Source organism: Nomascus leucogenys, chromosome 15 (genome assembly GCF_006542625.1).
Source record: "Nomascus leucogenys isolate Asia chromosome 15, Asia_NLE_v1, whole genome shotgun sequence".
Lineage (NCBI taxonomy): Eukaryota > Metazoa > Chordata > Mammalia > Primates > Hylobatidae > Nomascus > Nomascus leucogenys.
The window spans coordinates 106,212,906-106,235,766 of NC_044395.1; the positions used below are offsets into that span (position 1 = coordinate 106,212,906).

Consider the following 22,861-nt stretch of genomic DNA (forward strand, 5'->3'; position numbering starts at 1 on the left):
GCTGACATTACATCCTACGTAGATTGTTTGTTTCCTGAATGTCTTCCCCACTAGAATCTAAGCTCTGTAAGGACAGAGCCCTGCTTCCTTGTTTTTAGAGCTATGCTCTCCGATATGGTGCCTGATGCACAGAAGGCATTCAATAAGTATTTATGGAATGAATTAATTTGTCAACCTTCCTATCTCTTCTTTATTCCTCAGATAACACCATGAGCTCAATTTTTTTTTGTTTTTTGAGACAGTGTCTCACTCTTGTCGCCCAGGCTAGAGTGCAGTGGCGCAATCTCGGCTCATTGCAACCTCCACCTCCCAGGTTCAAGCCATTATCCTGCCTCAGCCTCCCAAGTAGCTGTGATTATAGGCGCCTGCCACCACGCCAGGCTAATTTTTAAATTTTTGTATTTTTAGTAGAAATGGGGTTTCACCATGTTGGCCAGACTGGTCTCGAACTCCTGAGCTCAGGTGATCTGCCTACCTCAGCCTCCCAAAGCGTTGGGATTACAGGTGTGAGCCACCATGCCCGGCCTATTACTCCACTTTACAGATGAGAAAATTGAGGCTCAGAAAAGCTCCCTGGCACATGTATTCATTAGTTTATTTGTTTATAGCCTACCCAAAAGTTATTTAGAGGACTCCGAGAGGTTTATGACCTGATCCAGGCCACACAGAGCTGGTAAGAGGCAGAACAGGACACATGCTCATGTCTCCAGGCTCCATCCTCATTGCTCATTTCTCTGCACCACCATCCTGTATGCCCAGCCCTGTGTAAGATGGTATGCTGCACACACAAGTGCTAGGAAGAGAGCGCTCTTTGAGGGCTGGGCACACCCAGCCATCGTAACTGGTGGTTGTCATAAAGTGGGAGACCTCAGCAGGACCAAGAATTGAAAATCACACAGGTTAAATGGAGAGGAAAACCAGACAGGAGCCCAGGTGCAGATTCCAGCCCAAGCAAGCCCCATGGCTGCCTCCTGGCTGCTGGTCTGGGCTTGTCCCCACCTGCCCCTTGCTTTCCTGTGCAGCTCTTCACGGCAGCTGGCCCCAGCCAGAGGAAGGCACCTACGAGCCCTGAGCCTGTGGTCCTCAGCTTGGGCGGCCAGCGGCCTCTAGCAGGCCACCCCCCGACCCCACCCCCGTCAGGAAGTGCCGAAAGAGGAAGAGAGTCGCCGGGCAGGATGAGCGCACTGGGGGCTGGCCACAGTGCCGGGGGAAGCTGCAATGAGGCCTCAGCTCTGGGCCCAGTGGAGGCGCTGGGGACGGAAGAAGGGGAGCGGCCAGGGGCACTGAGGCAGATGTGGCGCTACCGCTCCTGGGACGTGCCACAGATCCCACCAGAGGCACCCCAGACACAGTAGGTACAAGGGGTAGCCTGGGAGTGGGCATGGGACATCTGTCCCTCTATGAGCCTTTTATCTGAGATGGGGGGGTGACAGAAGTAGGGTCACCCATCTGTCATCCAGCACTCTGCAGAGGCACAGAGTAGGGCAAAGGAGTTATTGGCAGGGTGCAGGGAGCTCTGATGTTTGGACTGTGTGGGGGAACTGAGCTCGAGAGAGGCCAGGAGTTGAGCAAGCTAGCAGTGGGGGGATCTGGGAAGAGGACCCCCCCCCAGGAGTGTGGCACTGGATGCTGGAGATTTCTGACCCAGCTGCAAGGCCTTGTGGAGACTCCGTGGGGTCTTCAGTTGCCTCTGATCTCTTATCTCAGAGCTTGGAGTAAGAGCCATTGGGAAACTTCCCCAAAGGGACCTGTGCACCCCAGAGGCCAGTTGTCAGGCATACTTGGGGATTGATCCGCCCTCCTCCTGGCCACCCTGGCACCAGTTGCTGGCTGGAGGGCTGGAGCCCCACCTCCCTGATTAGACCTTCTCCCAACTTGCAGGAAACTGGGAGAGGGTTCTGGGCCTCGGGGTGCTGGTTCTTCCTCAAAATCACAGGCTTGCCCGCAGGTCACAGCCCCAAGCATTGGCTATTTGTGACTAAGACTGGAAAACGGGCTGCCAGAACCCAAGAGGGGAGGATGAAAGTGAAGGTGACACAGGATGTGGCTTGGCAGAGAGGCGTGCACACAGAAATAGTGGGCAGCTGGTGCGGGCAGCAGGGTGGTAGGGTTTGGGGAGGTGGAAGACCATGCTTCCCAGCTCCTGGCCTCCCTTCGTCAGCCCTGCGGGGGCCATCAGAAACAGCCCCAGTGTGTGTGATGGCTGTGCCCCTACAGGTGACTGCTTGGGTTCCAATTGCTCTCATTTCTGGAGGGGGACGACCTCGGCTGCATTGGGGGGTGTCTTTGTGTGTGCATGTGAGGTATCTTTCTGGATGGGAGTGTGTGCGTATGCACACACATACATATGTGTGAGGGATGTGGTAACCGGTAACCATTGTCCTGGGGGTATTTGTATGTAGGAGAAAGGTGTGTGTTCTGTGTGGCCATGTGTGCTTGTGAATGGGAGTGTGGTACCTGTTGTCCTTCTGTGTGAGTATTTGTAAGTTTGTAAGGGCTGTGCAGGTGATTCCCGTAGCATATGAGATCTATAGGTTCTGTTGAATATTATGTCAGGAAAATGCGATGCTTTAGGCATGGGTGAGAGGGTTGGAGACCATTGTGAATAGCTGTGGAAGGATGACTTTGTAGGAGAAACCTGTGAGTTCTTTGTTGGTGTGTGTGCGAGTCGTTAAGTGACTTTGGTCACTGAGTGCGAGAGGCTGGGGTGGGAAGTGTTCGTTTAAGTAATGAGTGGGCATAATTGTGTAAGGGATGTGTTTGTTCTGCGTGCATGGGGAGCGCTGTGTGACTTTTGTTCCCGTGGGTGCGATTTGGGGGAGCCAAGGGGGTATGGGTGGAGATTGTGAGTGGCTATGAGTAGGCACAGGGTGTGCGAGAGCGGAGGGGAGGTGGTGACGGCAGCCCTCGCGAGTGTACACTTGTGAGCGTGCAGTTGTTTGGTAGCGGAGGGATCGGGAGGGGGAGGAAAGACTGCGCTCCGGGTGCGCGCAGCGCGAGTGTGCCAGGCCGGGGGATTCAGTCCCATCCAGGCGGGCCGGGGGCAGGGCTTTCTGCTGCCCCGCCCATTCGTCGCCCCGCCCCTCGGGCCGCCCCAGCGGGCTGCAGCGCAGCGGGCGTCCGGCAGAGGGCGCTGCGGGCCCGGTGCCACTGCGCGGCCGAGGGGGCGTGCTCGGCGGCGGGCAGGCAGCGGCCCGGCCAGCTATGCGGGGTCCTGCGGCCGCGGCTGGCGGCACTTCCTGGAGCGGCGGCGGCAGCCGCTTCCCGGGCACCTGGGCGTGGGGAGCGGGGGCGCGCGGCGCGGGGCGGGCGGAGCGAGCGCGCGCCATGGAGGTGGCGGGCGGCGCGGAGCGGGCGTGCTGAGCCCCGGCCGCCGGCCCGGCATGGGCGTCTCCCGCGGGCCCGCCGCCGGCCGGGGCTAGGGCCGGATGGAGCCGCGGGACGGTAGCCCCGAGGCCCGGAGCAGCGACTCCGAGTCGGCTTCCGCCTCGTCCAGCGGCTCCGAGCGCGACACCGGTCCCGAGCCGGACAAGGCGCCGCGGCGACTCAACAAGCGGCGCTTCCCAGGGCTGCGGCTCTTCGGGCACAGGTGAGCGGGGCGGCGGCGGGGCAGGCACCGAGGCACCGGCAGGTTACCGCGCCCGCACCGGGGGACATTCCTCGGCCACTAGGGGTCCTGGCCACTTCGGTACTGACACTGAGTCGGGGAGACGCTGGCATCGGCGGCACGAGCCGTCTTGGCGTGGGCACCCACTGGGGGTCATCCCCCAGAGCCGGGACACGGGCGGGATCGGTCGGCTTGGCACTGTCACCGGGTGGGGGTCATTCCCCGGCACCGGCAGTCTAGTGCGCCTCATGTGTAGTACCGTGGCAGGGTCGGCTCCCAACCCTCCAGCAGGAAGATGGAATCACCCCAGCCCCCCGGCACAAGCAGGTTGGGCCCCCAGGACTGGTCACCCACGCCTTCTTGGCACTGATAGAACAGGGCCTCTCTGAGCCTCCTGGCACCCCTGAGGTGGGGATCACACCGCCCTTTGGACTTTCATGGGACCCGGTTGCCTACCACCATTGCGTGGCATATGCAGAACGTAGCCCCGTTGATACCGTCACCACACATGGCTTGTCCCCAAGCTCTGGTCACTGGTTTAATTGTTCAACATGTTAAGCTTCTCCTTGGGGTTGGGGGTGCCTGATCATCTGCCCTACCTTGCTCTTAATTAGCAGAGAGACCCCAGCCCGTCCCTCTGCTAGGCAGGCAGCATGTCTCCCTCTACCCTCTTCCAGCCCATGCTGGGAAAGGGATGGGGTGGGCTGGAGGCTGGAATCTGTGCTGGCTGTTCAAGCTTCATCTTGCCCCCTCCCCCAGCACTCCAAATGTCACCATCTTGTGCCTGTGACAGAGCTTTGACCAGGACTCTAGCGGGGAACTGGGGGGAGGGTGTGGAAAGACTGAGTGCAGGCAGTTCATGGCAAGTGTGCTGCTCTTGGTCGTGAGCCGCTGCCTGCCCTGGCAGCCCTGGTGTAAGGTAAGGGACGTGAGGCCCCAGGAGTACCTGACCTGGCTGCCTGCGCTGCTTCCTGACCGATCCCTGCCCTTCCCTGGTGGCCAAGGAGCTTGTAGCCAATCAGCCAAGGACCCCAGAGCCACCTCAGACTGAACTCTGACCACTTGGAGTCTGCCCAAGGCCTCCCTCTCACTTTTCTGCAGCTGCCCAGACTTGGTGGCATTCACCCCCACCCCTCCCCTAGCTTTGCCCTGCCCCTTCCCTGGGTAGACTTTACCCACCAATAACATGGGCGGTTTTCTCCTGTCGTGTGGGCTAGCATACCCGTGATGCTGACTTGTGCCCTCTACCTGCCTCACCCGGGCCAGGGCCCACTCTTTGCACCTGCACTCTGTCTCTGAGCACATGCACAGATCTGGATTCTTACACTGGCAGATGGAGCTCCGTGGGCTCCTGTGTTACCATGCAGGCTTCAATGTCATATAAAACAGGGCAGGGAGTGAAACTTCCAGTAGCTCTGTTTTGTCACCCACAGCCCTGCAAGATGGAGCAGTTTACACCCAGCTCTGCAGGATGTAGCCTCCAGTATTCACAGGCTCCGCAGGGGGAGGGAGGGGCGCCACCAGAGGCTTCCTGTTGCTGCCCACAGGGTATCAAGTGTTGGGTTCTTCTGACCTGTGGCCGTGCCCCTTCTGAAGGGCACAGGTTTGTGGGTATAGGGATGAGCACATTCGGGAGGAAGAACAATTCGGGAGGAAGAACAAGAAACCAGAGAACCAACAGATACCTTTATGTAATTCTCTAAAATAAGCTGGGTAGGTGGTATTCTTCCTTTTGTAAAAAAAAAAAAAAAAAAAAAAATTATAGAGATGAGATCTCACACAGCATTTCCCAGCCTGGTCTTGAATTCCTGACCTCAAGCAGTCCTCCCACCTCGGACTCCCAAAGTGCTGGGATTACAGGTGTGAGCCACCACACCTGGCCTGTTTCTCCATTTTTATAGATGAAAGAAACACGGTCAGAGGGGATTTGCTCAGAGTCACATAGCAAGGAAGAGGTAGAGATAGGGTTTGAAGTCAAGTTGGTGTGATTCCAAAATCCACATCCCTTTCTCTATACCAGGATCCCAAACGGAACATCACAGTGGCCAAGGGAGCTTTAAGAAATACAGATTCCTAGATCTTACCCTTGGCGTGTCTGACCCATCAGGTCTGGAGGTGGGGCCTCGGCATTGTTTAAAGCTTCCCAGGTGATTCTGATGTCCCACCAAGTTTGAGAAGCACAGTAGTCCGTCACCGTGGGGAGTGTAAGTGCTCTTATAGGATGCCTGATGAGAGGAAAGAAAATTCAGCAGCACCTCTGGAAGCGTGTAAGGAGTGTCCCTTGTTTGGGAGCACTGTGCTGGGGATAGTAGGGCCTTCAGAAATGAATACATTCCGAGAACCCAGTGTCAGGCAGAGAGCAGCAGGGGAAAACGCTTTCTCCTGGCAGGCCTGGGAGCTCACTAGGGCTGGCCTCCTTCCCTTTGACTTGATGGGGCCAAGGGGTGGGGGCTGGGGGCAGACATGTGGAAGGGTGGAATAGTACACCTGCTCTGGGTTCTGCCCCCTCCAATGCTGCTTGGCTGGTCCTGCTACCTTTGTTTTTTTGTTGCAGCCTCAGGTAAAAGTCCTCGAAGCCCCAGCTAAAACCAGCCCTTCATCTTATCCCAGCTCCATGCTGGCTCTTAACGTAGCTCTTGCGTCTCCCCAGTCGTCCACCCTCTGCATGTCCCCCATCTCGCCCCCTCCCCACCCCACCCACATACACACATCCGGCCTTGGGGCTGAGGGGCCTGACGGGAAGATCAAGGGTAACAGCTAGGTTGGCAGTGGCTGCTGAAGCCAGGTGGAGAATTCTGCATGCAGACCCTGGCTCATGAGGAGAGTTCCATGAACAATTAGCAGTGTCTGCTGTGGGCTTGGCAGGGGGTCTTGATGGCACATGGGCCACGTTTGCCATCCTGGCCCCTCTGGGTAGGACAGTCTCTGAATGGCAGCCCCTATGGGGCTGAAAGAGGCTTTTCCTTAAAGTCCATCTCTGCCCCACACAACTGGCGTCATCCTCTCAGAATCGGGCGGTGGGGGGGGCGGGGGGCAGCTTGCCATCTCCCTTTTTTTTTTTTTTTTTTTTTTTAGCTCAGTGAGCCATGATTCTCCCCAGCTTGTGGATTCCTCCCACCCCAACTCCATCCCACCTTACTTCTTGCCGGAACTATCAGTCTCCTCCCTGAGGAGGAGGAGGAGGAGGAGGAGGAGAGGAGGTACAGGTCCTACTCTGATCCCAGGGTATTTGGTTTTCCTCTTCCTGAGCAGAGGGCAGGCAGGACCTTTCCATTTAAGCTTCTGTTGACCCTAAGGATTGGGCAGCCAGGAGTGGGAGAGAAGTGGACTGTCTCCTCCTCCAGGACCCACCAGGAAGGAGGACCCGCTTATCCTCTGGCCTGGTCTCAGCAGCCTGATCCTGGCAGGTCACAGGGCTTGTGGATTAGCTGGTTTTACACCCTAGGGGCATCAGAAATTACCTGGCACCTCACACATGTAGACATAAGGAGCCTTGGCCTCAGAGCCCCTGGGAGCCTGAGCGTCTGTGCCGCCATCCCTTGCCCTTCACGGTGCTCAAAGTCACAAGCTCCCAGAGGGCAGGAGGCACACCTGCAGAACCAGTGTGAGACAATGGGTCCCATTTAGAGGCACTGCCACACGGCCCCAGCGAGCATGGCCCTGAAGTCAGGGCTGCAGAGGGTGCCCAGCGGGTGCCTGAGCAGAAGCGCCCCTGTTTGGGTTGGTTCTGCGATGAATGGGGAGGGACGTGTTGAGGGACGCCTCTTGTGCAGAGGTGAGAACCCTGTCTATGGCGCCGGGGTGTCTGGGAGCGAAAGGAAACATCTTTGAGTGGTTTGTCTCACCCGGGCTAATGCTGGGAGCAGCCCAGGTTGCTGTGAGTGGCAGGGACAACCTAGAATCCTTGGGTTCCAGCAAGTTTGGGAAAGAAAAATGGGCCTCAGTGGCCGAGCTGCGTTCATCTCACCGTGTTTGCTCCCCACACGAGGTCAGGTGCCGGAGTATAGAGCTGGCCCCGGCTGGGGACCCAGTGTAGAATTCTCACAGTCTCCCTCTGTGCCAAATGCTGTCAGGGGAGGGAATGACAATTCTTGTCATTTTGTCTCCATGCCATACTCCAAAAAGGTCAGATCCTAGGATGTGGAGCTGCCCAGGATTCTCAGTTGGCACAGGAGCTCGAGAGTTGGTGTCCCCTCAGGCAAGGACAGAGGAAGGACTAAGTGACCCCTGGTGAGAGAAAGCTGAGGCTTCAGGCAGCTGGGCTGGGGGAGAGTGAGAGAAACGGGCCTGCCCTCCTCGGCTCCCTGGAGGCCTCTCCAGAATTCGCCAGTGGCCCCCCGGGCAGAGGTGGAAGTGGAGTCGTGAGTTAGCCCTGAGTCTTAGGCCGCGCGGGCCCCTCGGAGAAGCAGGGATCCGGAGCCCTTCCACCCACATTAAGGCAGGAGAGAGTTGGGAGGTGCGGAAGCAGCCCCTGGAGGCTGCCCTGCAGTGCCGCTGGAGCGACACAAGGGGGCGACAGCTGCCGTTGTGGGAGGCCGGTGGGCGAGGAGCTTCTCCTTCCGCCAGTCCACAGGCCCACGGGGACCCACAGGCACTCGCTGGAAGTTACCTGCAGCTCTAGCTGCTGGGCGGAGCCAATCAGCGCGGCCCAGGGCAGGCTGGGCGGGTGCCTCTAGACTCCTGGCCCCACCCCTCCCGTTCCCTGAGGCCCAGGCCCAGCCAGGTGGCCTTGACTCAGCCAAGGTCTCGCAGCTAGCCGGGGTCATCTGGGACTCCCGTGCTGGGCTTCCAGGGCCATGTCCATTAAGGCCTCATCACAGGACCCCGGACAGCCTGACCACCGCTCCTCCCTGCCTCCTCCTTGAACAGCCCTCTAAGTCAGCTGCGGGGGCAGTGTGTGCAGGAAGCGGGATCTGCCCCACCTGCGGCCAGGTTCTTCTGCTCCCCGAGTTCCTGGGCCACCCCTGAGCGGTGCCAGGCACTCATTCCTTGCTCTCCTTGGCTCTCCCCTGTTCCGTGTCGGGGTCAGCCCCACATCCAGCCTGCAGTGTGGGCCTCAGCACAGGACTTGGCTGGTGCTTGGGTCACAGGTGTGGAGAGTAGGCCAAAACAGTAACCAAATGCCCTGGAAGAACTATCATTCTGCCATCTTTCCTCTTCACCCCCTTCCTCGCTGAAACGCCAGAGACGTGGTTAGGTCGGGAAAGCAGGTTCCAGTGAGATCAAGGGCTCCGTGGCCGCGGAGGGGAGGGAGAGACTGAAGAGACGGGAGTGGCGTTCCAGCTCCTCTGTCTTTGGTGATTAACAGCTGCCAGAAGCTTGTAAATTCATCGGTTTCATGATCTTCATAACATCTTTGTAGTTGGTTTGATTCCCATTTTGCAGATAAGAAAACCAAGGCTCAGAAAGGTCAGGGGCCTGGCCAGGATCCCCCAGCTCACACTGGAGCCCAGCCCAACGATCTTCTCGTGACGCTGGGCCGCTCTACTTAGGAGTACTCTTTTCTTCTATTATTTGCCATCCCTAAACTGGGACGACCTAAGAAGAGGTTTGAGTGCTCCATGGGGTTTAGTGAAAGGTCTTTGCCTCCTGTGCCAATGGTGTGAGACCCATGAGATAATCTGACCTGGACCCCAAGGGAGAATGGCCACCAAGATCCCTCAAGTCAGGGGGAGCAGGCTGGACTAGGAGAGACCCTTGGTAAAGAGACTGGGGCTGTGAGCCCGTCGTCATGTGGCGTCCTGGCTGGGTCTGGCGTGGAGGACAAGTCTGATCCTTTTCCTTGCTTCAAGGGCGCAGGGAGTCTAAAGCCCAATGGACATGCTCAGAGGAGCCTCTATACCACCCAGGGGTGGGTGGCTGGCCTGGGGCAGGGAGGATCGCTTCACTCATACCCAGTGCCTCATGGTGAGAGGTCTGAGAGGAGAGGGAGGGCCCCAGCACCTTCCTCGTCTACACTGAGACCTCCTCCCCTTGCTCCTGGCAGAGCACCAGTTCAGAGCTCCCACATAGAGGCCTCTCCCCTGCCAGGGATGAGCCCATCTCAGCACATGCCAAAATAGCTGTCTGGGAGCCTGGGCCCGCACCGCCCACGCCCCAGCATCTTGCGGGTTAACAGCTTGCCTGTCTCTCCGCCCCCTTCCCCAGCTTGCTGACATTTTACAGAGAGAGGCGGGGGCGGTTGTGAAAGGGGGCAAGCTGGTTCTTGCTCCCCAACCCACACGGATACCCCACTGACACAGCCTGCCACCACCCACCCACCTCTGGAAGGCATCCCCTTGGGGGAGACCTTCCTTCCATCCTGAGGGCCCTGAAGGGGTGAGGGACAGGCTGCCAAAACCATCCCTGGTAGACCCAGGGAGCTCTAGGGGGCTGGTCTCCTTCAAGGAGTCTTTTGTAGGACACAGGATCTCCCTCTGTCACCCAGGCTGGAGTGCAGTGGCACAATCATAGCTGTCTGTAATTTCAAACCCCTAGGCTTAAGCAATCCTTCCACCTCAGCCTCCCGAGTAGCTAGGACTATGGGTGGGGGCCACCATACTGGGCTCATTTTTTCTTTCTTTCTTTCTTTTGTAGAGACGAGGTCCTGCTGTGTTGCCTAGGTTGGTCTCGAACTCCTGGCCTTAAGTGATCCTCCCACCTTGGCCTCCTGAGTTGCTGAGATTACGGGCCTGAGCCACTGTGCCCAGCCTCTGGAGTCTTTTTAAGAAATGATCTTGAAATCTTTCTAAACACATGAAATATCTTGCCGTTAGAAAAGTGTGTGGAATAAGGTGACACCTACTGCCTAGCTTGGTTGGAGCTTAGCATTAGGCCATATTTGCTTTAGTTAGAGATGGAGGCCCCCATGCCGTCCTCCCTGGAGGAAACCACAATTCTGATTTTGGTGCGTGTGATGTTCTCGTGCCTGTTTTTAAAATTGTCCTACATAGGTATTCATGCCAAGCAATATACAGTGCTGTTTCGTATGATTTTACTCTGGTTTAAATGGTATACCAGGCATATTCTGCATTTAGGTTTTTCCCTCAATATTGTTTTGGAGATTTAACCATCCTAAACATGAATTCTCACGGATCCATTTTAACCTCCACGTCCGATTCTGTTGTGTAATGGCAGCTTATTTGCCCAGGCTCTGCTGACGGACACTTAGGTGATTTGCAGTTTTTCGCTGTTGCAAGCGATCCCTCTGTGTTCTCTCCACCAGTGCTTGCTCACAGGGTGTGTGTATTTTCAGCTGAGACAGATGTTGCCAAATTGTGCTCCAAAGTAGTTGTCCTAATTTTTAGGCCTCTGGGTTTATTTTTTTATTTTATTTTATTTTATTTTATTTTTTTGAAACAGAGTCTCGCTCTGTCGCCCAGGCTAGAGTGCAGTGGCGCGATCTCGGCTCACTGCAAGCTCCGCGTCCTGGGTTCAGGCCATTCTCCTGCCTCAGCCTCCCGAGTAGCTGGGACTACAGGTGCCCACCATCACGCCCGGCTAATTTTTTGTATTTTTAGTAGAGACAGGGTTTCACCGTGTTAGCCAGGATGGTCTCGATCTCTTGACCTCGTGATCCGCCCGCCTCGGTCTCCCAAAGTGCTGGGATTACAGGCTTGAGCCACTGCGCCTGGCTATTTTCTTTCTTTAAACTTTCGGTAAACTGGGGAATTGTTTCCCAGAAACAAACACTTTCTCCTTCAAGCCTGCAACAGTCCCTTGAGAGAGACGAGGGTGGGCGTTAGCCCTATTTATCAGATCAGGAAACTGAGGCTCAGGCAGGTTAAAAGGCTTAGCTTGAGGTCATGTAGCTGGTCAGAGGCAGATCCTGTGGGCCTTTGAAGCTAAACCCACTGTGAAGGCCTTTGTCCCCTGTGTGAGTAGTGTGGAAGCCTGGGGAGTGGGCTGGGGCCTTGGGGGCTGATGGGGGAGGGAGCAACATGGTCAGAAAGTTGAGGGGGGAGGTGTTAATTTTTTTTTTTTCTTTTTTTGAGATGGAGTTTCACTCTTGTTGCCCAGGTTGGAGCGCAGTGGCGCAGTCTCGGCTCACTGCAACCCCTGCCTCCCGGGTTCAAGCAATTCTCCTGCCTCAGCCTCCCAAGTAGCTGGGATTACAGGCATGCACCACCACACCCAGCTAATTTTGTATTTTTAGTAGAAATGGAGTTTCTCCATGTTGGTCAAGCTGGTCTCGAGCTCCTGACCTCAGGTGATCTGCCCACCTCAGCCTCCCAAAGTGCTGGGATTACAGGCATGAGCCATCGCGCCCGGCCGCGGTGTTAATATTGAATGAGGGGTGAGGGGGAAATGCTTCTCTCAGCAGATGGGGAATGGGAGCCCTCTGCAGACACAGGAGAAGACAAGGACGGGATGGTCACCAGAGAAGAGTGGGGGCCCTCGAGGGGTTTATAACAAAGGGGCCCCTTTGGGAGACTAAGGGAGACATGTCGGCATTCCCATCAGGGAATTCCCATCAGGTTTCAGTGTTGCCTCTGAGACACCGGAGCTCAGCCCAGACCAGACTTGTCCACCCAGCACAGCAGGAAGTTCTCGGGAGCTGGCCCACTCCTGGGGCTCTGTGCCCACCTGAAGCCTGTGCTGTCAGCGGGATCCATGAGGCTGAGTCCAGACCATGCACTGTTCCCTCCACTCACTCTTCAAACCACACCCGGCACTTCTACACTCTGGGGATGCCATTAGAAGCAATGTGAGGCCCTGGGCTCACAGCCTGGCCGGGGATGCAGACTTGCACATTAGTGCTGATCGCCCAGGGTCTGAGAGGAAAACCATGAGGGAGAATTCGCTGAGTAGAGAGGGGAGTGGTATTCCAGGTAGGGAGACCACCGGATGCCACGTGGTGCCACGTGGAAAAGGGACCTGTGGTGTTTTGTTTGCCAGAAGCATCCAGGGTGGAGCCTGAGGGATCGAGGGTATGTGCCATGGAACACACTACTGAGTTCAAACCCCAGCACTGCCACACGTTAGCTGCACAACCTCAGGCAAATGACTTAACCGCTTTGTCTCTTAGTTTCCTCATCTGCAATATGAGGATATGGGTCATGGGGATAAGAATACCAACTATTCTAGGGAGGATTTGTAGCTTAATATTTGTAAAACACTTAGAGTAGTGTCTGGTGGAGTGAGTTATGTAAGTGTCAAATACAGCATTAAAAATATGAAAGAGCAGAGAGGAGGCTGGGAGGCCTGTTGCCTGCCAGCCCCAGGTCTTTGCATTTTGCTCAGCTGACAGGAGAGTCAGTAAAAGGTGATTGGGTGCTTTAGGATGAATTCTGGTGGCAGCAGGAGTCTGGCGTGGAGGGAGGCTCTAAAGGAATGGGTTGGTCATTTGTCGCACAAACATCTCTTTGAGGCCTGGCAGGGGCTGAGTTAGGGACTCAGGATGTGAAAGAAGAGACTGGGGGTATTTCACCAAGGAGCTTAGGCCGGCTTAGGATCCCCGCCTAGCCCCCAAGCCTCTGAGACAGCCCCTCCTCCCCTTTCCTTGCCCACCACCCTCCCCTCGTGACTTCATGTCACCAAACCGACTATCTAGTTTTCGTGAGAAAGCCATGGAGGACATGGAGCGGGCGATAGCACCCAGCCCAGAAAGAGGCCTCCAGGTATCACTCTTGGGGTCCTCTAGAGAGGAGAGGAAGGTGGCCAGCCAAACCAAGGCTGTTGCCATCCCCTTGTACCCAACAAAGAGAAGTGGCCTGAGCCAGCTGGGGCCTGCGGTCAGCCATTGCATGTGGTTACGCAAGGTGGAAGAAGCCCTTCTCTTCCCTTAAGGCGCTGGCCCCTCCCCCCGGGAATTCGCTGTTCTTTCCTCCTGCACTGATCAGCAGTAAACGCTGGACTCACTGCCAGGCACCATGCCGGGTGTGCCCAGATGCGCTAGACCTGGCCCCGGCCCCCCAGGAGCTCGCAGTCTGGTGGAGGAGCAGGCATGTGGGCTGAAAGAAGCAGGCCTCCCGGGGCTCTAGTGGCAGGGGAGCCGAATGGGCAGTGCGGAGCTGTGAGTAGGAGGGGTGTGCCGTTGGCTGTGAGCGGGCAGCTGCTTATCAGGTAGAGAGGGAGGCCAGTATTCGGGGCAGAAGGTGTGCCAGGTGCGGTGGCACAGCAGTAAGCCAGGCACAGCCAGATTGGGACACAGAGAATAGGCTGGCTTGGTTAGAACCAAGGCTTTGTGTCACAGCACAGGAGCCACGTCTGCCAGGGTGGAGAAGGCAGATTCACTCTGAATCAGTGGTCTCAGAAAGTATGGTCCTGGGTGTGCCCTGACCCAATTCAGGGATTTGATAAAGTCAAAACTATTTTCAGAGCTACCCTGGTTCCTGCCTTTTTTTTGCTGTGCTGATGGCACAAAAGCAGTGGTGGGTAAAACTGCTGGCCCTCAACGCGAATCTAGGCAGGGGCCCCAACATCAGAGTCCTTACTCCATATGTACATTTCTTTAAAAGTAGTGAAGATCATTAATTTTATAAAGTCGAGACCCTTGCCTACCTATACCTTCTGATATTTTACGTGAAGGAATATGAAATATATATAAGGCACCTTTGCTGCAAACCAAACTGTGATGAGGAAAAGCTCTTACTCGATGGAGTTGTAAGCTGTACTAGATGCTTTTTTTTTTTAAGAACACCATTTGTACTTGGACACCTGATAGACAAACTAGTCAGATGTAGGTATTTGGCAGACATTTTCTCAAAAGTGCATGACATGAGCTTGTCACTTCCAAAACAGTGTCCCTATTTGTTGCCAGGAACAGGCCACCATGGCTCATATCTGTAATCCTATCACTTTGGGAGGCCAAGGCAGGAGGATCACTTGAGCCCAGGGGTTAAAGACCAGCTTGGGCAATATAGTGAGACCTCATCTCTACATTTATTTTTAAAAAATAAATCATCAAATATTTGTTGCCAACGATAAAGTTTGAGCTTTTGAGCAAAAATGAGAATTTTGGAAACCTTTTCTTCACTTAGAGCCTGACAGCTTCCTCGGACTTAAAATTTTTCTGATGAGATCAGTAGTGAAGTTAGTGTGATTTTTGGTATTGTATAATAACTTGTGGGCCAGGTGTGGAGGCTCACACCTGTAATCCCAGCACTTTGGGAGGCTGAGGCGGGCAGATCACCTGAGGTCAGGAGTTTGAGAGCAGCCTGGCCAACATGGTGAAACCCCGTCTCTACTAAAAATACAAAAATTAGCTGGATGTGGTGGTGCACACCTGTAATCCCAGCAACTCGGGAGGCTGAGGCAGGAGAATGGCTTGAACCTGGGAGGAGGTTGCAGTGAGCTGAGATGGCAACACTGCACTCCAGCCTGGGCGACAAGCAAGACTCTATCTCAAAAAAAAAAATAATAAAATAAGGCCAGGTGCTGTGGATCACGCCTGTAATCCCAGCACTTTGGGAGGCCGAGGTGGGCAGATCACGAAGTCAGGAGTTCGAGGTCAGCCTGGCCAACATGGTGAAACCCCGTCTCTACTAAAAATACAAAAAAAAAAAATTAGCCGGGCGTGGTGGCCCATGCCTGTAATCCCAGCTCCTCAGGAGGCTGAGACAGGAGAATCACCGGAGCCTGGGAGGCTGAGGTTGCAGTGAGCTGAGATTGCACCATTGCACTCCAGCCTGGGCGATGAGAGCCAGACTCCATCTCAAATATAAAAAATAAAAAAATAAAATGTGTCACCATTTGGAAGATCCGCATAACTCAGTAAACCAGTATTTTCCAATGACTGGTGCTTGATGTTACAAAATTCAAAATGCAAGGTAGTCCAGTGGAAAGTTCATTGACATGGTTTTATATTTATATTTATTTATTTATTTTGAGACAGAGGCTCGCTCTGTGGCCCAGGCTGGAGTACAGTGGCATGATCTCAGCTCACTGCAGCCTCCGCTTCCCAGGTTCAAGCGATTCTCCTGCCTCAGCCTCCCAAGTAGCTGGGATTACAGGCACCTGCCATCATGCCCGGCTAATTTTTTTTTTTTTTTTTTTTTTTTTGTATTTTTAGTAGAGATGGGGTTTTGCCATGTTGGCCAGACTGGTCTCGAACTCCTGACCTCAGTTGATCCGCCCGCCTCGGCCTCCCAAAATGCTGGGATTACAGGCGTGAACCACTGTGCCTGGCCTGATACGGTTTTAGATTCCACATTGCAACTAACCTTTGAGAAACTATCATTTGTCATATTTTGGTGTAGTAGCAAAGAAAATCTATAATTACCTGGAAAGGCTGTTAAACATATTCCTTCTTTTTGTAACTGCATGTCTGTGTGAGGCAGAATTTTCTTCATATACTTCAACCAAAACAACATGTCATAACAGATTGAATGCAGGGATAGACAGGAGAATCCAGCTGCCTTCTATTAGGCCAGACGTTAAAGAGATTTGCAAAAAATGTAAAATGATGCCACTCTTTTTGCTAACTTTTTTTTAGAAAATTATTTATAAAAGTGTTGTTTATATTAACATGTAATGGGCTTATTGTTTTAAGCTAATAAGGATCTTAAACATTTCTCAGTTTTAATGTCTGCTATGATACATATTAATAGCTGTCACCCCCTAAAACAAAACTCTTTTGGGATCTTCACCAATTTTGAGAGTGAAAGGGGTCTGGGAGCTTTCAAGTTGCTGAACACATGGAGGTTCCTGGAGGATGGTGTGCCCAGGGAGGGCGTGGAAGCTCTTCGTCCCTTTCCTCATCAAAATAAAAAAAAAAAAAAGGCCGGGTGCAGTGGCTCACGCCTGTAATCCCAGCACTTTGGGAGGCCGAGGCGGGCGGATCACAAGGTCAGGAGTTCGAGACCAGCCTGGCCAACATGGTGAAACCCCGTCTCTACTAAAAGTACAAAAATTAGCTGGGCATGGTGGCAGGTGCCTGTAATCCCAGCTACTCGGGAAGGTGGGGCAGGAGAATCTGTCTGAAGCCGGGAGGCGGAGGTTGCAGTGAGCTGAGATCACGCCATTGCACTCCAGCCTGGGTGACAGGGCAAGATTCCATCTCAAAGAAAAAAAAAAAGAGTTTAAAGAGGTCTTGGGATCAGGCAGTTGGACAGCTGCCACTCCAGACCCTAGGGCATCATGTCAGGACTGGGAGTTGGGGGGGTGGCATTCCGGTCAGGATACATATAACACAGACTGGTGTCTTCTGGGCGTTCCTTAGCTTGGCAGAGCCAGAAGACCCAGAAGCTGGAGTCCCAGCTCAACCAAATCAGAGTTGTGGGCAGTCACAGGCTTCTACAAGCCTCGAGTGTCCCATCTATTCAGTGGGACAGTAGTGCCGTCTGCACAGGGGAAATACCAGCCTCCCGTTTGTAATGCTGGTGAAAAAGTACTTTGTAAGTTGTGAAACACTCCACAGATACTTATTTTTGTGGTTGTTTTGTCTGGAGCCGGTGTGATTAGCTTCCCCAGACCTCAGAAAACCCGTCCAGTGGGCGTGAGAAGGCATTAGGTGGCTAAATAGGGGGCATTAGTGGGGGTCCCCTCCCTAAAAGGGCCTGGCTCCCACTTCTCCCTCCTTAGACCTCATTCCCAAGCTGAGGCATGGGCTGGGCTGTACTGGGCGCCAGGTGGAAGGGAGGCCACTGGGCTGTCACCCAGCCTGGCTCTGGGGACCTTGGGAAAAGGAGCTGGGAGGCACGCTCGCTCGTGCGCTGTGTGCCCGCCCGCCCACCCGTCGCCTGCTGCAGAGCCTGGAGCCACCGCTGGGAGAGGAAGTGCGTTCGGTTACCAATCGGGTTATTTTCATAACGGCTGTCTCAGGCTGCAGGGAGGAGGGTGACAAGGGGGAGGGGGCAGAGGAGCAGCCACGGCTGCTAGCTCTCCAAACTAGGACTTGCTCAGCAGAGGCCGCCAGCCTGGAGCTGGAGCCAGAACCCGGCCTTGGGGACCCCAGCTCCCGCCTGCGCCCTGCCTTCCAGATCAGGTCAAAAGGGGCCCCCAGCCCCTCCTTGCTTTCCGCTTCCTCCCTCTGTATCTGGCTGGGTGGGTGTGGGGAGGGTTGGATCCGGGTGGACCCAGGCCCCACCATCCCTGGGCGAGGGGCCTGCCCTGCCAGCTTCCTGAAGCTGATGGAAAAGGGTCCCCCCAAGCTCCTGCTGAGCCAGGGCAGACCCTGCCGAGTAAACACTCACTGGCCTGGTCGCCTTCTCACCATCCAGCCTGGCCCACCTGCTCCCCGAGGTACATTTTGTTTGTTGTTTTTGACAGGATCCCTGTGGTGAGTCTCAGCCTGGGAAGGGAGGACTCTGCCTCCCCAGCCCCTAGGTTGACTGGGTAGGGACTGGCCTCCCTTCCAGCTTCCCCACCTCCTTCCCTCCAACCCAGGTCTGTGGGAGCAGAGCCGAGGGGGTTCTGGGGAGGCAGCTGCAGGCCCTTGCTCTGGGGCTGCTGGAGGTGGGGTCACCATGCACCATGCCCAGCCTTCACGGAGCAGAAGGCGGACGAGGCCCTGCCCAGGGTGTGGAGTGGGCACTCTGGGTCAGTCCCATGGGGTATCCTGTGAGAGCAACTCAGGGGACCAGGCCTGGTACTGGGTGCAGAGGGCATTCATGGCACGAGCAGATACCCAGGTGGCACCTGCGGCCGGCTCTGTTCCTCATGCGGTGGGTGGTGGCCACCCTGGGCACTCCTGCTTCCCTTTCTGGGTTCCTGGCCTCACTGTGGGCAGACAGACCCCAGGAGTTAGCACAATCACATGCTCTGGTGTCTGTGGTGGGTATAGGCCCTGCCAGGCTCCTGCTGTCTGCCAGGTATCACCAGGCACTCTTCCTCTGTCGTCGCATCCAGACCTCCTTTATGCCAATCTTCTGAAGCAGGTGGTGTGAGCCCCATTTTGCAGATGAGAAAATTGAGGCTCAGAAAGGTTAGTGGATCAGCCTAGGGTGGCAATGGCAGATTCAGTATGCCAACGCCCTTGAAACTAGCACAGGGCGTGAGATGGCCTGGGCTCTGAAGGGTGGGTGTCCTGCCGCTCCAGCAGTAGCCGGTGAATCTCTCCGGCCTGCCCGCCCCCATGGCAGCCACTGCAGCTCGGCCGCCCGCAGCCACAGCCACTGTCCAGCAAGGGTGCATGGCCAGACACCACTGGTCTTGTCTCCTGACTTCCTCTGTCCTTTCCCAGGCCCTGTCCTTGTCAGGCCCCGGAGCCGGCCGGAGGTTGATGGGGTCCCCTGAGTCCTTTCCCATCCTGTCCCCGTTGGTGTAACAGGCTCCCCACCCGGAGACCGAGGGACAGCCATTTTGCTGTGCTCTTGGTGTTGAAGCCCTCGGGGTGACCTTTACACGTACTGTGTGGCGAGGTGGAGGTGACCGAGAGCACGAGATGAGAAGACACTGTCACGCAGAGCTGTGCTACCGGCGAGGCTCAGGCCCAGGGCAGGCTCCAACAAGGCCCAGGAGAAGCCCCAGCAGAGATAGGAAGTGAGGAGTCAGGCTCTTGCTGACCAGGGACAGAGGTTTCTATGGAGACCAGAGGAACAGGAAGCACAGGCCTGCAGGGAGGGGCGTGGGAGCACGGAGGCATGGGTGCCCAGCAGGAGAGCCTGTGACAAAATGTCAGCTCAGCCATTCTGACAGCCTCCCCAGACACACAGGAAAACTGAGTCCTGTGAGGGGCCAACTCGCACAGTCACACAGCACTGCTGGCCCTGCCCACCCCACTCTGCTGGGAGGGGCGGCACCATCGGCCGCTGAGGAGACTCCTGGACAGAGGTGGACCTGGGCTGCCTGGCAGTGTGTGGAGCCGGGCACCACAGGAGCACCTGTCAGCCGCCCTTGTCTCTCGAGGGCGTCCTGGCCCCTGTTGTCAGTGCAGGTCTGGGGCCGCAAGCCGGGCTCAGCCCTCACTGCCGCCCACGGGTGCAGCGGCACCTCCCCCCACTGACTGTGGCCTTTTGTTTTCTGGGTGACACTAGCATCAGGCGGTGTGTCCGGGTGACTAATCTCCTCCAGGCTGGGCAGCTGTCACAGGGCGGCCTGACCAGGCGGGCGGGGAAAGCTGACACCCTGGGGAGGGCTGGCAGGCCAGTGCCCTGACGGCAGGGGGCAGTTGGGCCTTCAGGCTCCTCTTCCCCTGACACAAAGCAGTCCCCAGGTCGGGAAGACCCGGGTTCAGGTCCCGAATGCCGTTGACTGGCCGTGGGACCGTGGCATGTTATTGGCCCTCTTGAAGCCTCAGTTTCCCCATCTCTAGAATGGAGCTGCGGGTCCTGCCTACCTCACAGGGCTGTGGTGAGGATCACACAAGATGATAAAGTACTTAGCCCAGGGCCTGTCATGTAGCAAGTGTTCGTTATTATTCCCTACCTGGTTCCCTTTCCTACCCCATCCCAGCCTCATGTTCCAGGAGGAAGGACCCTGCAACCCACCCCATTTCTGGGACGCAGGCTTTGCCGTTAGGTAGACGGGCTGCAGCTCTGGCTCCACACTGACTTGCCGTGGACTCTAGGCAGGTCACCTCTGTGTCAACTTCCTCATCAGGAACGCAGTGTGATGCAGTACCTATTCCTTGGGGTTGTAATTTATGAAATGGTCTAAGTGTTTGCCAGGGGCTTAGCACAGTGCCTGACACATAGGGGCTCAGTAAATGTCAGCCATGACGCTGGTGATTTTGGGGGAGACCCAGCACTCTCCACTCATGCCTGCTGTCCTGCCCCTGCAGCTCCCTCCGGCCCAGGTGGTCTGCTTTGAGTGGGGCACTATTTGGGGTCATAAGAGCACTGCCCTGACCTCCCTGTCATCTGAGGCAGCTGGAAACTCCAATAGGCAGAGACCAAGAGCTGAGCCGTGCAGAACTCTGCTTCCCTAGGCACCTCCACCCTGTCCATCTCTCCCCCAACACCCCTGCACCTGGCCTGAAGCTGCTCAAGACCACAGGGCAGTAGCGAATCAGAGTGCAGTGTATGGAAGGAGAAGGTGCTAGACGTGTGGCCTGGGCCTGACTCTTCCAGCCCTTCATCTCTGCCTTCATCCTTCCTCCTGCCCACCGTGTGTCCAGGGCATCACCCACCATGCCTAACTAATGCCAGCCTTCAGGGGACCACAGGGTTTCTCCTGTCAGCCCCGGGCAGCACTGTCCCAGGGCTGTGACTTTGACCTCTGTGGCTGCCAGGGGTTAGGATGCATCCCCCGACAGTCTCTCCCCAGGACCAGGGCCCAGGAGATCACCTGCTGTGGGGCACAGGTGGCCTCAGGTGCCTGGAGGCATCGCCACCCTGATCCATGCCAGGCAGGCTGCCCTTCCCCCCCCCCCCCATTAGGAGAGGTGAGGGCACAGGAGCTCGATGCTGGCTGTGAAGAAGGGTAGGCAGGGCTGAGGTGAGCTGGCAGACGGAGCAGAGCATGAGTTCAGGATGGGTCCAGGGAGGCCAGGTCCAGGTGGGAGCTAGGATGATGCCCGCAGCTCCTGCCTCCCTGCAGGAGGGAGCTCTGGGCTGTGCAGCGTTTGGAATTGTGAGCATCGGGGCTTCCAGCATCAGGGCCGCAGAAGAATGTGCAGTCACAGGCTCCCTCAGCAGCAGAGTCAGAAGGGTTTCCCGGCATCACCCAGCTTCGCCCTGGGGTATCTGTACTTTGTCCCTTCAGAAAGGTGAGACAGAGCAGTCGAGCACCAGAAAGTTCTTACCATCAGCGCCTCAGACATACAGGCACGCACACACCCAGAATCCAGAAGGCTTTGCTTTTGGCCCAAGCCTATTGTCGCGGCCCCCTGGGTGTGAAGGGAGACTGAGCAGCCCTTCTCCCGGGTGAGCCAGACAGCGACTCTCCAGTTCCCTGAGACCTGGTCTCCCCTGAGCCACACACTAGACCCTCTCCATTTCCAGGAGTCACCTTCAGCCTGACCCCAAGGCTATGGGCTGAGAGACTCTGGGGGTCCTGTCAGGATTAAGTTCCTTTGCAGAGAGCCTCATTTTGTTATAGCTTGGTCTGCGCCATGTCCCATGAGGGGACACCTAACCTGCCCCCCCCCCGGATGTTGGTGGCGAAACAAAGGCGGCAAGTGGGAAGCGCTGCCCTGGGCCCGCTGTCCATCCAGGCAGACGGACTCCCTGTTTTCTTTCTGTTTTCTTTTCCATCAGCTTCCGGCAGGGCAGGTGGAGGCCTTTAGGCCCAGAGCTCTGTGGATTCTGGTGCCTGGATGGGGGAAGAAAGGGTAGCCTGAAGCAACCACCTCCCTGGGACTCCAGGGCTTCCTAGGGTGCAATGGGGGACAGCATCAGTGCCCCAACAGCTGTAAACGTGGGCTCCCCTGAGCACCCCTGGGACCCTCACATAGAGGTCAGAGGCTGCAGTGACCCCTCCCTCCCTCAGGGGTTGCTTCCCTTCTCATGGGGCAGAGGCTGTGAATGGGCTCCCGGACACAGGACAGACCGTGGGCTGGTCCAGCTCCTGATGCCCCCGGTCTTTGTGCCCAACAGCCACCTGCCTTCCATGGAGACTTTCTTTAGGAGACACTTCCGGTGGAAGGTGCCAGGCCCCGGAGAGGGGCAGCGGCGGCCCAGCAGCGTGGGGCTGCCCACAGGCAAGGCCCGGCGTCGCTCTCCCGCTGGGCAGGCCTCCTCCTCACTGGCACAGCGGCGCCGCTCCAGCGCCCAGCTGCAGGGCTGCCTCTTGAGCTGCGGGGTGAGGGCCCGGGGTTGCAGCCGCCGGCGCTCCAGCACTGTGCCCCCTTCCTGCAACCCCCGCTTCATCGTGGATAAGGTGCCCACTCCACAGCCTACCACTTTGGGGGCCCAGCTTCTGGGCACACCCCTGCTGTGGACCGGGCTTGTGGGCATGAATGAGGAGGAGGAGGAGAAGGGTGTCCAGGAGGATGTGGTAGCCGAGGCATCGAGTGCCATCCAGCCAGGCACCAACACACCAGGGCCACCCCCACCCCGGGGCGCCCAGCCGCTGTTGCCCCTACCGCGCTACCTGCGCCGAGCCTCCTCCCACCTGCTCCCCGCGGATGCTGTATATGACCACGCTCTCTGGGGCCTGCACGGCTACTATCGGCGCCTTAGCCAGCGGCGGCTCTCAGGCCAGCACCCTGGCCCTGGGGGCCGAAGAGCCTCAGGCACCACCGCCGGCACCATGCTGCCCACCCGTGTGCGCCCACTGTCGCGCAGGCGCCAGGTAGCCCTACGGCGCAAGGCGGCCGGACCCCAGGCCTGGAGCGCCCTGCTCGCGTAGGTATAGCTGTGGCCAGCAGGGCGAGTGGTATGACCTCCTGTGGGTCTGGCCTGGGCAAGGGCCTTGAAGCTCTGCCTGGCTGAGGGTTCCCCACTTGGGAAC

At 56.6% G+C, this 22,861-nt stretch overlaps 1 protein-coding gene across 13 annotated transcripts in view; it reads left to right on the forward strand.

The window, feature by feature from the left end:
• DGKZ (diacylglycerol kinase zeta) overlaps positions 1–22,861 on the forward strand; it is a 47,785-nt gene that overhangs the window by 11,539 nt on the left and 13,385 nt on the right. For 4 of the 13 annotated variants that reach the window (XM_030794829.1, XM_030794831.1, XM_030794830.1 and 1 more), the window contains exon 1: positions 16,975–22,755. The exons of 3 other annotated variants lie outside the window; for them this stretch is intronic. In XM_030794829.1, the coding sequence (XP_030650689.1) occupies positions 21,791–22,755 (965 nt within the window). In that variant the 5' untranslated portion in view covers positions 16,975–21,790. Of the gene's footprint in view, positions 1–3,178; positions 3,590–16,974; positions 22,756–22,861 lie in introns of those variants that run through there. 6 more of the 13 variants (XM_030794833.1, XM_030794834.1, XM_030794837.1 and 3 more) reach the window with 3 other exon arrangements.